The sequence below is a fragment of the Palaemon carinicauda genome, chromosome 24, assembly GCF_036898095.1.
Source record: "Palaemon carinicauda isolate YSFRI2023 chromosome 24, ASM3689809v2, whole genome shotgun sequence".
Lineage (NCBI taxonomy): Eukaryota > Metazoa > Arthropoda > Malacostraca > Decapoda > Palaemonidae > Palaemon > Palaemon carinicauda.
The window spans coordinates 90351814-90368796 of record NC_090748.1 but is presented as its reverse complement, the minus strand read 5'-3'; the positions used below and the strand labels follow the sequence as shown (position 1 = coordinate 90368796).

General features: G+C 43.4%; 1 protein-coding gene across 3 annotated transcripts in view; it reads right to left on the bottom strand.

The window, feature by feature from the left end:
* Positions 1-218: 218 nt before the first annotated feature.
* Positions 219-16983, bottom strand: part of LOC137618210 (integrator complex subunit 15) — a 79534-nt gene continuing 62769 nt past the window's right edge. For all 3 annotated transcript variants that reach the window (XM_068348325.1, XM_068348326.1, XM_068348327.1), the window contains exons 8-9: positions 11504-11663; positions 219-2439 (exon numbers count right to left, since the gene is read on the bottom strand). In XM_068348325.1, the coding sequence (XP_068204426.1) occupies positions 2357-2439; positions 11504-11663 (243 nt within the window). In that variant the 3' untranslated portion in view covers positions 219-2356. The remainder of the gene's footprint in view (positions 2440-11503; positions 11664-16983) is intronic.

The following is a 16983-nucleotide window of genomic DNA, read 5'->3' as shown; positions in this document are numbered from 1 at the left end:
ATATCACCCAAAAATAGATTTTTCGCTTTGCTCAAAATCCGTTTTATAAAGCTGTTTCACACATAGGATTACAGTGCATGCTTTATTATTATTTCAAGTAAAATAGTACCTGTACTTTACAACATAACAAATTTCTGAAAAATTATTCTATACTCACTACAGAATGAATTGACAGAACTTTTAGTTGTTTAGAGTAAATACAATAGAAAAAAAGTGAATTTTAAAATATTTATTCTGTAATCATCAGTAAAATAAATAAACATGGAACTGTAGGTTATCATGAAGTATGCATGTATATCCAATGGTGACAAATCTCGCATGCAGCTACTGAGGGGGATCAGGTGCCTCGTAGTGAAGGGGTTAAAACCTGATACTGTACTGTAAAGACAAGCTTTGTTACTCCAGCTTAAATTCTGCTGGCAAATTACCAGTAATTTCAAAATGCTATAGTAAGTCAAGCTGGAGAGGTCTCTACTGCAGTGGGTAGCCAACAAAATGGTATGAAGTTCCTGGTATAAATCTACCTGTGGTTGATATTCCTCTTGGGACAATTGAGTATCACAAGGACGGGAGAGATGAGGGAGAGATTATTTTTTTTTTTTTTTTAGTTTTTCATTTAGAGGTCAGGAAGCTAATAGCCTCGATAACATTAGCTTGATGTTTATAAAGTATCATTCACTGAAATAATAATAACAATAGTAATAATACTATTAATGAATACAATACAAAATTTAAAGTTTATTTTAACTGAAATATTTATTATCATAACTTGTATGTCAGATTTCATTTCTGACTATGCAAGTAAAATTTGGCATAAGAATAATGTCTATCCTTTCAAACAAATCTATTAACAGAAAGTTACTATTCCTTCTAGATTTATCCAAATTAGAAGAATTACATCAATATATAAAATACAATACTTTCTAATAATTTCAATTCTATCTATGCATTATAAAATGACATCCAATAACTTACCTTCTAATTTTCCTGCCCCAAAATTATGACAACTCCATGCAAACTATACAACACTAATTTCTTATAGCAAAATTATAGAAAAGGATAACTATTTCTGAAAAAGGTGCAGGTCAACAAAACTTATTTAAGATACTGTAGTAACAAATTTTCTAAGATGATTTATCGTAAAAGAATGCACTGAAAATAATCTTTGTCATTTCATTAGCGTTTAGCGTTTCCCCAATCCTATGTGAATTTAACCAGAAAATATATGCAAAACTACAAAATGTTCAAATAAACAAAATGGAACAGAAGAACCAACTTTATGAACTAAGAGTAACTGGTTTATACTAATGCTTTCACTTTAAGGTATGAAGTTGATAATGATAAAATTCCAATTATTAGTGGAGATACATTTTACACAATTCTCAAACAACTAAGCCTTTTAAAAATAATCCCCCAATCAAACAAGGAGGATCTTTCATACCAAAGCTTAGCTGGTGTCTACAACCTGGGTACTTTATAATGGGTAGTACGGAATGGTTGACAATGTTATCCTTCTGTTTACAATAAACCATACTAAAGATTAGACTCATTTAAGTATATTACCAGGTGCTTTCAAGGAAATTGAAACCCATCTTGGGTCTCAAAGCTCTGAAGTAAGTTTAAAGTAGTTTCCCCAGTAATGAATTTCTTCCATATAGGCAAACACTCTTATTAATTACTGTTAGGTGAAAAGGTTATTCATGATTTATTTTCTCTGCATCACTTTGTGGAAGTAAATTTACTAAATACTGCTTAATTTCCATTCAAAGGGAAGTTAGAATATTGAGTTGTCTAGGAGCATTGAGTTGTGTAGATTTGAAGAGTAATTTTCTGGAAACGTGCATGATTATTATGAAAACAACCTACTTTAATCACATATCACCTATATGAATAACAAAATGAAATACTTGTGCACTGCAGTGATGGACCTCTGATCATACAGTAAAAAATGGTTCTTTTTAAAAGATGGGGTGTTTTCCGGCAGTCAAGAGGATGTTCAACTTCTGTGTTTTTCTAAGCTGATCCTCATACCTTGAAATATTTGGTAGTTACTGAGAATATATTAATCTGGCATATAAATTGATATCAGGTGCCTGATAAAGTTGAAAAAGTAAGGCTCAACAACAGCCCATCTGTTCAACTTATTCTTACTTGATTCGTTGGAAAAATAATTTCAATGTCTTTGAATTGTATCTTGTTTTCTAGTATTTGCGGTTAATTTACCTCTAGAATTACTTAAGGCAATTTTCCACATTCAACTATAATTAATACAATACATTTTCCATGAGCTATAATGCTTTTTAGAAGAATCCTCTTATCAAGGATTATTTATATTACTCCACTGCATCTCCCACAGTCACCTGGCTTCTCTTGTGGAAAGCAAAGTGGTAATGAGGCGGTTCTTGGTTGGCAGACGATGTAAGGCATCCCACATATCACCTAAAATGAATAAATTAGCTATTGACTCACACTAACCCAAGATTGCATACAAAAAGAATTTCAAAGAATATTTTTTCATACAAACCCAATACCAATTTACTATACCAAATACAGTACACTTATATTGCAATCCTATTATGTTTTAAGGTTTATCAGTGTTTCTTTTATTTTTTTTCTTATTTTTGCTCATGAGTGACAGAGGCACAGGACAGTGATAATATTCTACAACGACAATGTCCAGAGACTGCCCACATACTGTATATATATGATCAGCATAAAGGTCCCCTCTCCACCAAAGCTAGGACCAAGGAGGGTGAAGCAAAGGCTGATGATGACTAAGGAAGTAGACCTATAGGCTCTCCACAAACACCTCCTCCCTAGCTCACAAGGATGGTTACGTTGCAGATACAACAAGAAACTATCGAGCTTGAGTGGATCTCCAACTCCAGTCCAGCAAATCACCAGATAGGGATGTTTCTCATAGGCTATCACAAACCCTTTTGTCTGATAGATGAATATAGTCACATAAAAGATATCTTGAGAGTCCTGACAGTGTCAAAGCTGATAAAAAATCACAAAGTGCATCTAAGCCAATATCATTATTATTAATAATATTACTAGCTAAGCTACAAACGTAGTTGGAAAAGCAATGCTATAACCCCAAGGGCTCCAACACAGAAAAATAGCTGAGGAAATGAAATAAGGAAAAAATAAACTAAATGAGAAATAACGAAAAATCAATATAAAATGTTTTAAAATCAGTAAGAACGTTAAAATACATCTGTCATATATAAACTATGAAGAGAGACTTATGTCAGTCGCAATCAAGACCTTCCTCCTATGACCAAGATCTCTTATAAACAACAAAAACTTTTTATTTCTTCGTTTACGATCGGCAAACTGAAATGAAGGAAGAGTCTACTATGTCTGGTTATGTGAAGGTAGGAGGGAATGCATAATCTGACTTCCCGTAAGGAATATAACCATCGAAATCGTAATGGTTTACTAGTACTGAGTTCTAATTGTTTATTGGTATACCGTATAGTCCTTGTCAGCAGAAAAGATCGCTTGCCTGCATGTGGTTGCGCAAGCGTAACTTTGTTGCCTCCCAGTGAGTGTTCAAAAAACGAGCCTGAGCCCACTTGCAGATATAATATATGTGCAACGAATCGCAACATTATTGACCAAAGAAATTGATCGTCGACTAGCTGTAGCACTGTTAAATGTTTGTGACCGTGTGCTCGTCCACATAAGGTACAAGTAGCTAGCGCCACAATTAAACTTACGTTAGTATTAAACGTTTGCCTGCCTGCAATGTTGGCACAGCAAGCATCCCTTTAAGTGAATACTTGCTTGCTTACGTTCGTAAACGTAAGTAAAAGCTGACACTATTCCCTTGGCATTAGAGGCTTGCAACAATAACCTTACATGGGTATGTCTCAGTAACCCATTGTATGAGTGCTCCAAAGAGCTCTCCATAGCATAGGGAAACAAGCCCAAGAAAGTAACTCTAAAGGATTAAGTTTCTCAAAACTCTCCGTCTAATGAGACTCGTTCTGCCCCTATGGCACAATGATGGCCTGTGGTTGCCGTAAACCATCGGCAGTAAACTGAATTTGAGGCAATAACGCTGAGATTTTGTCTTGGTGTGAGTGCATGCGCAACTGAAAGAGTTCATTTCAGCCTTTATGTGTTGTTAGTGAATGCCTGTAGTTGTGTAACCTTATAATTGGAAGGGAGTTTACCATCAAGAAGCGTAATCTTGCATGTAAGGGTTTTGTTGGGCCAGAATGCAAAAAACATAAACACTAGGCAGGTTTGTCCAGGCTTACCAGCGAGTGCTGACGAATATCAGCAAGCTCTGACAAGTATCAGCAAGTGCTGGCGAGTATTAGTGAGCGCTGGTGAGTATTAGCAAACAATGAAGTGTTAGCGGATGCTGCTAGGCGCTGGTGACGCGAGAGTTGACTGAAAAGATGGATTCAGGTCATGTGATTAAGTGCACGGTACCGATGTAGCATGCACTTGAGGAAACAGTAAACTGAAGCTCTATGTGTATCAAAATGACGCGCATTTGAAGCAAATGCAAACTGAAGCTCAGTACACTACTTTGGTAGCACAGACTTGAGGCAACAGTAAACTGAAGCTCTGAGGGCTACCAAAGTATTGCAAAATTGTACACTGGCGAGTAGGGTCTCGCAATGGGTACTAAGACAAGCAACCTGAGTTGGTTGGAGATTTCATCAGGCAGAAGAGCTCGCCCACCCACCATGCTAGAGCTCAGTGGATGGGTGCGCAATACTTAGCATGACTTCTCTGTGAAACTAAGGTCTTTGCAAAGTACTCATGCTCATCCTAACCCCCACGGGGGTTGGTGAGCAGCCTTCCGTCATCCCCTCGGATTGGAACCAAAAAGGCTGTGCTGGACTTGAAGAACAGCAGTTTCTCCCTCATAAGAAATTGAAACCATGAGGTGCAGGTCCCAAAACGCTTGGCCTCATAAAGCCCCATGAGCTTTGTTGTGCCCCAAGAGGCAAAATGCAGGAAGACACCTCAAAGATTTATAGCCTACAAGTAGCTTCTCCCTCGAAAGAGGTGGGAACATAGGGCATAGGTCCCGAAGGACCTGGCCTCACAGATCTAAGAGCTTTGTTGTGCCCAAAGGCATGGTGTCAGCAATAACCCTGAAATGTTAAAGCCAACAGAACTTGTTGATGGGAGATGACTCGTTTTGTACCTTGAGGGCACAGTAACGATGAGCAGGAACTGCAAGTCACCTAACTTTCTTCGTCGCCAAACACTGAAGGGCTTTGCTTCAAAGAGCAAGAGCAGGGCATGGACGAATCCAAAATCCGCCGGAGGAATCCCCGAAGGGGGAAACCACCCAGGCAAAGGCAGTCTCTCCTCCAGCGGGAAAGGCGAGCAACCCCTGTTGCCGCTGTCGGCAATTCTCCCCAAAAGCTGGAAGATTGCTGGACAGTGGCTGGTGGAGGGTAACTCCCTCAGAAAGGAAAGTTTCCCAACACCTGGTGGGGGCTAACTCTCCCTCGGAAGGGAAGGTTGTCCAACACCTGGAGGCCGACATCCGGGCATCACTCTCACTTCCCGTCAATGAGCTGAGCTCAAGTTGAAGTTCAACATTGAGTGCTGCCTGTGAAACGTAGCGGAAACTAGTTTTTGGTTTCACTCCAAAATGACCACCCCCAACTAAAAAAGAACCCTAAGAGAACCAGTCTGTCACTGAGCTTGTTTCTATGCCAAAGCTGCAGGAACAAATGTATTGAGCAGAAGCAGAGAGTGCTGCAGTAAACTGTAACACTCTCGGAACCATTCCTTAGCAAAGAGACCCGATAGGCTCAAAGGATGGTAGGAGTTGCTGCAAGTGGCAAAGGAAGAGACTTCCCTTGGAAGTCGGTGACAGTGCTTTGCTAAGGGAAGAAACAGAGTTCACACATAAGGGAAGTCTGGGTAACAATCTGGAAAAAAAAAGAAAAAAAAATTAACTTTTAAGGCAGTTGCTTTTAATCGTAAACTGATTAAAAGGTTTTGATGGAAGAGCAAGACTACGACTTCACTCTACCGAGCAGATATAAAAAAGTGACATTTGTTTACTAGTGCTTGTATGAGCATGGTGGTTGGTCTACCTCTGCTACCCGCTCTGCTAACTAGCGGAAGGTGGTTACATCTTGCAAAACTTTAACAGCTGGTTTCAGCTATCACCGAAATAATACTTCTATGTAAAGATCGTAAGGCTAGTATCTAATGTCAGAGTAAATAAATATTTTCGATTGTTTACTTTTGTAAGATGACCGTGACTACCGCTTACGCTTTCCAAATCAGCTAATTAAGGCAAACTACCAAATATTTTTCCTTCTTAAAATAAAAAGGATTTTAATAACACTCATGTTTCAATCAACTGTGCTGTATCTATTAATAATGATTGTAATATTCACATATTAGTAGGGTAATTTGAAAAAAAAAAAAAAAAAAACAGCAAATATCACAAATTTTAAGTAATTTGTATTTTTCCTAACAGTACTTACCTTGAACTACTTTCTTAGGAGTATTTGGGATCTCCTCCCAACCGACCAGAGTTTTGTGTAGTTTACCCTAGTCCTGTTTTCTAGGAGGGGTAACCTCAGGTGGAGTGATACGCGCCCTGAGGCTAACCCCGGGTCAGAGAGCATGCTTGCTAAGGTCTCGATCTCCAGTAAGTTCTTGATAGCTTAGGTATCTATGAAGTCCAGCAAGGCACTCGGGGTAGGATGGGCGGGCCATTACCCGAAAGTAGTTCGAGGTAAGTACTGTTAGGAAAAATACAAATTACTTAAAATTTGTGATTTGTTCCAACACGGAGTACCTACCTCGAACTACTTTCTTAGGAGACTTATACCTTAGGAGGTGGAAGTGTCCTTCAGGACCTAGAGACCGTGACGAGTATAGAAGAGGAACCTAGGTAGGAGACTAGGTTCTGCTGACCTCAAAGAAAACACGAGAAAATAGGGAAAACTACACAAAAAACCATCTTAGTGTCTAACTAACTCACTTCTGCAAGAATCCTAGGAGACATGTCCTTTCCAATGATAGTGTATCCCATGGCGGGCTACCCGAGTCATTTCCGGTAAGGGAATAGGGGAAGGAAGAACAAGGGGGCTCAGGAAGGAACCTGTGTCTCTTGCACTTACTACCCGCAGTTACCACTGGGGCTACACCTTTAAACCGTTTGGAGCGCGGAAATGACGGGACCGAGCGAGAACCCGTCCAGGGACTTTCTCGAGAAGTCCTTCAAGTAGTGAGCCGTAAAGGTCGACTGGCTAGACCAAGTACCTGCCCTCAGGATTTGGCCCACTGCCATGTTTTTCCCAAACGTCAATGATGTATTTAGACCCCTAATGTCGTGGGGTCTGGGCTTTCCTGGAAAGGGGACCCCTGCACTACTGTAGGGCCTGACGATCACTTGCCTTAGCCAGAAGGAGATAGCGTTCTTGGAGACTGGCTTTTTCACAGTCCCGAGGAAAATGAACAGACTCTTGATCCCGGGACGAAGTCTAGCTGTCCTCTCTAAATACTACAATACTACCCTGACAGGGCACAGCAGCAAGTCCCTCGGGTTGTCCGGGCAAGGGATAGCTGGCACTGAGAACCCTTCAACTTTGGGGTCCCCGACAGCTGGATTCTGAGTCTTGGCTATGAAGGAGGGTAAGAATCTGAAGGTAGCTTTTCGCCAGCCCTTCGAGTGTGAGATCTCATACGACCGGCCATGAATCTCACCTACTCTTTGCTGATGCCAGAGCTAAACGAAAGACTGCCTTGAGGGTGAGCTCCTTGTCTAGATGTCAGGATGCCTGAAAACTTTAAATCAATCAATCAATCAATCCTTGTCTAGAATGTCTTTTAGAGGCTCGAAGGGAGGTTCCGAAAGCATCTTCAGTACCCTAGCCACATCCCCCTGGGGCACTCTAGGGGCTTGGGGGGGGGAGGGGAAACACGACTGCTCGAAGCTCTTGATGAGCGTCGAGATATATCTGGAGGCACCTAGGTCTATGTCCTTCAGGAGGAAGACTTGGGATGGACGTGCCCACTTCGTCCCTGAGATAGACCAGTAAGTCTGCTATCTCGTGAATGGAGGCCCCTAATGGCCTGATGTTCTTCGAGGAGCACCCCTTAGAAAAGGTAGCCCACTATGCCTGGTACCCTCGACTGATGAGCGCCTCAGGGACCCTGACATCCTTGATGCCGTCCTCGACGGAAATCCTTCCCCTCTCAGGAGACGCTCGATAACCTCCACGCATGACGGCGGAAGGACCAAGGGATTTCGTTGAACCTCTGGAAAAGAGGCTGCCGGAGAGGGTGAGGGTCTGGTCTGTCTGAAAGTGGCCCAGGTGGAAGGCGTGCCAGTTCCTTTAGATCCGCGAACCACCCTCTCTCTGGCCACCAGGGCGCTACCAAAGTCACCCACAGGTTGGCCGTCCGTCTCATTGGAGGGCGTCCTCGAACGCTGCTGCTGGATCTGGCACAGGAAAACAAAACACGGGGAGCTATGCACTTAGTCTCGTGGCGAAGAGGTCTATCCCCGGCAAGCCCCTACTTCAGGAAGGGGGTTTTGACTACTTTTGGGCGTAGGGACCACTCGGGCCCTACTACTTGACCCATCCTGCTGAGGCCGTCGGCCAGGACGTTCCTCTTCCCCGGAGAGAACCTGGCTGAAAAATTGATTTGTTCCACTTCGGCCCATTCTAGGAACTCCATCATGAGACTGCACCGTTCCTTCGACTTCAGTCCTCCTTCCTCTTTCACGTAGGCCACCAATGTGGCGTTGCTGCACCCCGGAGCCACGGTGCTTCCCCGGGGTAGATGGACGAACTCTAGGCACGCCCTTTGTACGGTCCTCATCTCCAGCACGTTTATGTGCAGGTTCGTCTCCTCGACTTCCCATTTACCTTTTGCCGTTTTGTCGAGAAGAAGGGCACCCCAGCCCTCCTTGGATGCGTCCGTGAACAGGAGCAACTGCGGAGGGTCGGTTGCAAAGGGCATTCCTTTGAGGGTGTTCGTTCTGGCGTGCCACCACTCCAGGACTTCCTTCGTCTCCGGGGACACCAGGACTATCTTGTGCGGGGAGTCCTATCAGCCTTTGCCAGTCCTTGGCTTTCCTGGGCTGGCCCGACAGCAAGGGCCAGAGTATCTGTTTCAGGTTGTCCAGTCTCTCCGCGGAGGGGAAGGCCCTCGCCATCCGGGAGTCTAGGACCAACTCTAGATAGGTCATCCTGGTGGAGGGAATCAGCTGGGACTTCTCCAGGTTAATGATGATACTCAAGACGTTGCAGAACTGCAGGAGCTTCACGCCTTGCTCCCTCAGTACTTCCTCTGAGGCTGAAAGCAACAACCAGTCATCTACGTAACGAATCTGGCGGACGCCCAGTTCCTGCGCCCATTCTGAAACTGTTGCGAAGACCCTCGTGAAGCCCTGAGGGCTGTCGACAGTCCGAAGCATAGGGTTTTGAACTGCAACGTTTGGGTACTCCATTTTACCCTTAGGAACCTCCTGCTGGAGGGACGGACAGGGACCTGAAAGTAGACGTCTTTGAGGCCTATGGACCTCATGAAGTCCTCTTCCTTCAAGTCCGCTAGGAGCGCCTTCGGAGTGGCCATCTTGAAGTCGGTGTTGCACATGAATTTGTTGAGGGCTGAAAGGTCTATGACCGATCTCCAGACCCCTGTCGCCTTCTCCACCAGGAAGAGCCTGTTGTAGAACCCTGGACTCGGTTTCTTGACTGGTTCTACTGACCCTTTCGCCAGCATTGCCAAGCCTTCTTCCTGCAATACTGCTACTCTCCAGGGGTCCTTGGGTGCCAACCACTCCACCTGTTGATCTGGGATCCGAGGTGGGGGTCCGCTAGGAAGGGCAGCCTGTACCCCTCCTTTAGTACTGCTACAGTCCACGGATCCGCTCCATCTTGCCTTTACCAGAATCAATTTAGACTGAGAGTGTATCTGAAGTCTGTGTGACAGCCATGTATAAACTTGGGGTTAAAGTTAGGGTTAATTCGGTCGACCTTTTGCTCGACCTTGACCTTTGACCTAGGACTTTCAAAACTGAATCACTTCCACATCTCAACATAAGAATTAATCCCTGAAAGTTTCACTACTCTATGAGTAAAATTGTGGCCAGGAAGTTGTTCACAAACAAACAGACAAACAGGGGCCAAAACATAACCTCCTCCTAAATTTGTTCTCATCTGAAAATTCTATAGTATGGGTTATTTCTAGTCTTATAAAAGAAAAACTTCAGGCTATCAGGATTTGAGTTTGGTCTAAGCGAGTTATTTTCAAAATTAGTTATACAGGTATTTTATCTCTTTTCACCTCCTAACTACCTCCAATGAAGTATGAGAATTAGAATAATGACTACCAAGTAAGATTCCTTTAAATAAAAGGAAATTTAATAACAATCTATTAATCAAATGCTTACCTGGTAGTCATACACTTCCCTCCCTCCTCCCCACTTTTAATGATGACAAAGATAATTTTTAGATGAAGCAGTCTATGATGACTGATTACATTATTATTATTATTATCAATTGCTAAGCTACAACCCTAACTGGAAAAGCATGGTACTATAAGCCCAGGGGCCCCAACAGGGAAAATAGCCCAGTGAGGAAAGGAAACAAGGAAAAATATATTTTAAGAACAGTAACATTAAAATAAATATTTCATATATAAACTTTAAATAATTCAACAAAACAAGAGGAAGAGAAATTAGATAGAATAGTGTGCCCGAGTGTACCCTCAAGCAAGAGAACTCTAACCCAAGATAGTGGAAGACCATGGAACAGAGGCTATGGCACTACCCAAGACTAAGAGAACAATGGTTTGATTTTGGAGTGTCCTTCTCCTAGAAGAGCTGCTTACCATAGCTAAAGAGTCTCTTCTACCCTTATCAAGAGGAAAGTAGCCACTGACCAATTACAGTGCAGTAGTTAACCCCTTGGGTGAATGAGAATTCTTTGGTAATCTCAGTGTTGAAAGGTGTATGAGGACACAGGAGAATCTGTAAAGAATACGCCAGACTATTCGGTGTATGAGTAGGCAAAGGGAAAGTGAACCGTAACCAAAGGGAAGGATCCAATATAGTACTGTCTGGCCAGTCAAAGGACCCCATAACTCTCTAGTGGTAGTATCTTCGAATGTAAGGACCAATAGTGTGTTCCACAAGTGGCCCCATCTATCGGGTCTATTGGACATCATAGTGGAGAGAGAGATGGGACAAATAGGGGTAGAATCTTTGTAAAGGTAAAAAACCTGGTGGCTTCAATGGTTAAAGCATAATGACTACCAAATAAGATTCATTTAAATATTTGTGAAAGAATGGTCTGCATTGCTAGATTATACATAAAAATTTTCATAAAGCCCATATTTAGGATCAGACTTAAAACAAAGATAATGAAAATATACAAACATAAACCACAGTACAGTAACTTAGTATAGTAATACAGTTTCTAGATGAAAGCAGTTATTCAACACACCAGTAGATAATCCCTTACGAAAAAAATAAGGCTTCACTTACTTAGAGAACCAGATAGACATTCGGTATGAAGTGCAACTAGGATTGTCTGAGCTAATCTATCTAAAGACATATTAACTGCTTCGCTTTGTTTCTCACTAGAGTTTTGTATCCTCTCACACACTGCATCAACTACGCTGGTCACATGTTTGGGACACAATACCTGTATGTAAAAACAGTAAATTGTTATCTCACAAAAGAATGGTCAACATGAGAACTGTAATAGTCAATTTAACAAAATCAAACATTACAAAACTTGAAAATAACTGTTTACCTTTGGTTTGCAGTTAAAAGAGTAAGGGTCCAATTAAAATTGTACTATGTTATTCTTAAAACGACTTTACCTTTACTTTTTTTACTATAAACTAAAGATAAGCAATAATTTTTAAACTTGAAACAATCACAAAATATTAATTTATGAAGCAGCTATAAATACTTTCTAATAAACAAGGGACATTTAAGAATTTAGAATGCAAGGGGAGTCAGAGTTTGCAATTAGAGGTAGCTCTTGTTCATAATTGTATCCCATGACTAAAGCAATGATCCAACTTCCAAAATAATATGAGCTGCTTTAGTTTGGTAACTTCCAATTCAAGGTGCCCCTTCCTTTTCCTCTTCTAACATATTGATTCATGTTCTTACATTTTTGTACACCATATGAGAATTAAAAGAATGGCTCTTTAAAAGGCATATCAAACATGGAAATTGCAATCATTTGCAAATGCACAAGCATGTGTAATAAAAACCATATACGAATCCTTAAAATTCTCATGTAAAAGACTCCTACAGTAAACATGCCTTCTCAGCCATTTTGTTTCATAAATAAATAATGAATAATGCTAGGAAAAAGCTTTATAATTTTCCTATAAGATACATCAGCAAAATATATAGGTTTTGTAAATGGAAAACATTTGAGTAATTGAAGAGCAAAGGTAGACAATGTATCTCTATCTTTACTGTATGTTATTAAGTTTACAATAAAGTAATGTTCATATTTTCACATTATTGCATATAGTACCTAGTGAAAGCAAAGAATACCCTTTTAAATGGTATATGAAACATAACAATTATAACTATCTGCAAATGCATGGATACCTGTAGAAAAATTATCGAGGCAATTGTAAAATTACCAAAGTAAAATTCTCTGGCACTTTTCGTAACAAGCATTTAATAACGCTATGCAAAATATAAAGATCACCATGATAGGCGTCAGGTTGGATTGCTGTGAGTGATCAAACAAGTCTCCCACCATTACAAATCTGCACTGGCCAACTTGGTGATATAAAGTGGTAAAACCCCAGACATGAATAAAGACATATCTGAGGGCTTTGTCCTGACATGGACTAGAAACAGCTCCATTTGTTGTTGTTGTTGTAGTTGATATATATATATATGATATTTTAATTATAAAATAAATTTTTGAATATACTTACCCGGTGAATATATAATAGCTGCTACTCAGCGGCTCGACAGAAAACACACTCAAAAAACTCGCGAGCGATCGCTATGAAGGTTGCGGGTGTGCCCACCAGCGCCAACTATCGGCCAGATACCACTCTTGCATGTAAACAAACCCTTCAATTCTTCTCGTCCCGCTGCGTCTCTATTGGGGAGGAAGGGAGGGCCTTTAATTTATATATTCACCGGGTAAGTATATTCAAAAATTTATTTTTCAATATTTAACTTAGCCGGTGATTATAATAGCTGCAGCTCTGCTGCTCGACAGAAAACTCTACGGAAAAAATCCGCCAGCGATCACTATGCAGGTAGGGGGTGTATTTCAACAGCGCCATCTGTCGTCCAGATACCCAGTACTCATTGTAAACAAAGAACTCAATTTTCTCTCTGTCGTGCTACCGGCAAGACCTACTAATTCGCTGTTGCTAACTGGATTTGTTTTCACAACTATTTGGTGAAGTACACTATTCTAGTTTTGAGCTTTCGCTGTGCAGGCTTTCTCTTCAATAAATCCTTGCATTCTTTTTTTGATAACGGATTATTTGTTGATGACTTTGGATAGTTTTTGAATTCCCCTTTGACCAATTCAAAATGGCTGACCCTTCTCAAGTCCCAAAATTCAGGAAATGTAATGCTAGGGACTGTTCAAGGCGTCTTCTGAAGGCCTCTATCGATCCTCACACTGTTTGTTCCAATTGTCGGGATAAAACCTGTCAATTGGAAGATCGATGTGAGGAATGCGTTGGGCTTTCGGAATTCGATTTTATCGAATTCCAGAAATATACACGTAGGCTAGAGAGAGATAGAGTCAGGAGAAGTTCCTCTCGTTCTGTTGAATTTTCCTCTCCTCATGCCCCACAACCTATTCCTTCCCCTGTAGTGGTTGCTCCTAATCCCCCTTCTGGCACTCAGGAACCTTCGATGGCTGATATGATGCGTGCCATCCAAGCTCTGGGTGAGAGAGTTGAGTCCCTAGCTAGTGACCGTAACCAGCTCATGGCGGACGTCAAGGAGCTGAAGTGTAAAAGTGCAGTGGGAAGTGGTAAAGTGAGTGATAGTGTTGTGGATAGTGTTGCGCTTGAGGGTTCGTCTGTTCGTGCCTGTCATCCTCCTAGTCCGGGACCTCTTGCAAGCTCCAAAGTCCAGGGGAGAAGCAATGTCGTACGACCAATGGGTTCGAGAGGCTTTAATCAGCGAACAGACGTTCCCTCCGTGGTACCGGGCGCATCTTCCCAAGATCGCCCCTGCCGCACAAAGACGAGAGAGCCCATTTATACCTCGTCTGCGGAAGAGGTTTCTCGCAAGAAACCATGGACCAAGGTCTCACGACCGCTAAAGCGCAAGTCGGTCCCTTCCGCGCAAGTCCAACGGCCCAGCTGTAGCCACTGGGTCAGTTCGGACTCGCTGCAGTCTTCCGATGACTGCTCACCTCCTAAGAGAGGCAAAGCGGTACCGCCTCAGACAGTTACACCGTCTGTCGCCGCACCTGCTCCTGCAGACCCTAAGTGGTCTTTGCTGCAGAACATGCAGTCACAATTAACGTCTCTGATGCAGGACTTTCGTGCGGAGAAGGTTGCTGCTGCACCAGCCTCTTGCCTACAACCAACCACACACTCGGTTGTGCGTCCTGTGGACGCTGAGGCAACCTTCTTGCGCACTCCAGTTGAGAGAGTTCCGCCACCCATGCGTTCCAGTGTACCCTGCCAGCCGCATGTTGACGTTCAGCGACGCACGGAGCCTTCCGTTGACGTTCGCGAGGCACAACAACCGTCAGAGTTGTTTTGTTTTGACGCGGTGCGTCAACCTCCGCAACCCAGTGTGGTTGCCACTGCTCACCCACATCAGGCTAGACAGTCTGGAGTAGACGCTGTGCGTCCCCGCGCTGCTATGGTTGTTGCCAGCTCACAGACTGGGCAACAGTTCCATGACGTTGCGTCCGGCTCAGTCACGCATGCACCCGTGCGACCGGACTCAGCTATCCAGCCGTTACCTACTCCATTGCCGCTTCCTCCTCAATACTCGGATGATGATGGTGCTGCTCACGTTGATGAACCACATTCGGATCTTGACGAGCCTAAGTCCACGCAACCCTCTTTGGACTTTAGAAAAGTTTTAGCTCTGTTCAAAGAGATGTTTCCGGACCAGTTTGTGTCTGTGGCTCCGCGCTCTCCTCCGTCAGAGTTTGTTTTAGGTATGCCGTCATCCTCGCCTGCCTTTACTAGACTCGTCCTCGCACGCTCGTCCAAGAGAGCTTTACGAGTGATAGGAGAATGGATGCAGTCCAAAAAGAGTCTAGGGAAGACAGCCTTTACGTTTCCCCCTGCTAGACTCTCTTCTAGATCGAGCGTCTGGTATGCCACGGGAGAAGTTCTCGGCTTGGGAGTTCCTGCCTCTGCCCAGGGCGACTTCTCAAGTCTTGTAGACTCTCCCCGCAGGCTAGCCATGAGACGCTCGAAAATATGTTGGTCATCTTCGGACCTAGACCACCTTTTGAAAGGGATATTTAGAGCCTTTGAGGTCTTCAACTTTCTAGACTGGTGTCTGGGAGCTTTAAGCAGGAAGATCTCTCCGACAGAGAAGGAAACTTCCTTGCTCATCATGTCCTGCATGGACAAGCCATACGTGACGGGTCTAATGAGCTTGCTGCATCGTTCGTATCCGGAGTCCTCAAGAAGCGTGAGAACCTTTGCTCTTTCCTGTCAGCTGGAGTGACACCTTGTCAAAGATCCGAACTTCTGTTTGCTCCTCTTTCTAAGTGCCTCTTTCCAGAGGACTTGATTAAGGAGATTGCTGCTTCTTTGATACAGAAGGACACTCATGACCTGGTTGCGTCCTCTGCTCGCAAAGCCACCCCTTTGCCTACCTTGTCAGCTAGACCAAGGATGGACACTCCAGCGTCCCGATTTATTCCGCCCTTTCGTGGCAGAGCCTCCAGCAGAGGAGGTGCTCGTGCCGAAGGGAGACGTGGAAAGAAGAAAGGAACCAAGTCCTTTAAAGGCAGAGTCTGACTGCCAGCTTCTTCAGACAGCAGTGGGAGCCAGACTCAAGAACTTCTGGTAGACCTGGGAGAAGAGAGGCGCAGATGCACAATCTGTGAAGTTGCTCAGAGAGGGGTACAAGATCCCGTTTGTACGAAAACCCCCTCTAGCAACGTCTCCCATCGATCTCTCTCCCAGGTACAGAGAGGAAGACAAGAGACGAGCATTGAAACAGGAGGTGTCTCTCTTACTAGAAAAGGGAGCGGTAGTCAAAGTCCTGGACCATCAAACCCCGGGCTTCTACAACCGTCTCTTCTTAGTGGCAAAGAAGACAGGAGGGTGGAGGCCGGTGCTAGACGTCAGTGCGCTGAATGTCTTTGTCACGAAGCAGACGTTCTCCATGGAGACCACAAAGTCCGTTCTAGCAGCGGTCAGAAGGGAAGACTGGATGGTCTCTTTAGACCTAAGGGACGCATACTTCCACGTCCCCATCCACCCAGACTCCCAACCTTTTCTGAGATTTGTTTACGAAAAGGTTGTCTACCAGTTTCAAGCCCTGTGCTTTGGCCTAAGCACAGCTCCTCTTGTGTTTACGAGGCTGATGAGGAATGTAGCCAAATTCCTTCATTTAGCGGACATCCGAGCCTCCCTCTATTTGGACGACTGGCTTCTAAGAGCTTCTTCCAGTCGTCGCTGTCTGAAGGATCTAAAGTGGACTCTAGATCTGACCAAGGAATTGGGTCTCCTTGTCAATATGGAAAAGTCTCAAGTGGTCCCATCCCAAACTATTGTGTATTTAGGGATGGAGATTCACAGTCTAGCTTTTCGGGCTTTTCCGTCGGCCCCCAGAACAAGCCAAGCCCAGTTATGCATCCAGAACATGCTGAAGAAGGAACGATGTTCAGTCAGGCAGTGGATGAGTCTGTTAGGGACACTATCATCCCTGGAACAGTTCATATCGTTAGGAAGACTACACCTCCGTCCTCTTCAATATCACCTAGCTGTTTACTGGAAAAAGAACAAGACGCTAGAAGCGGTCTCGATCCC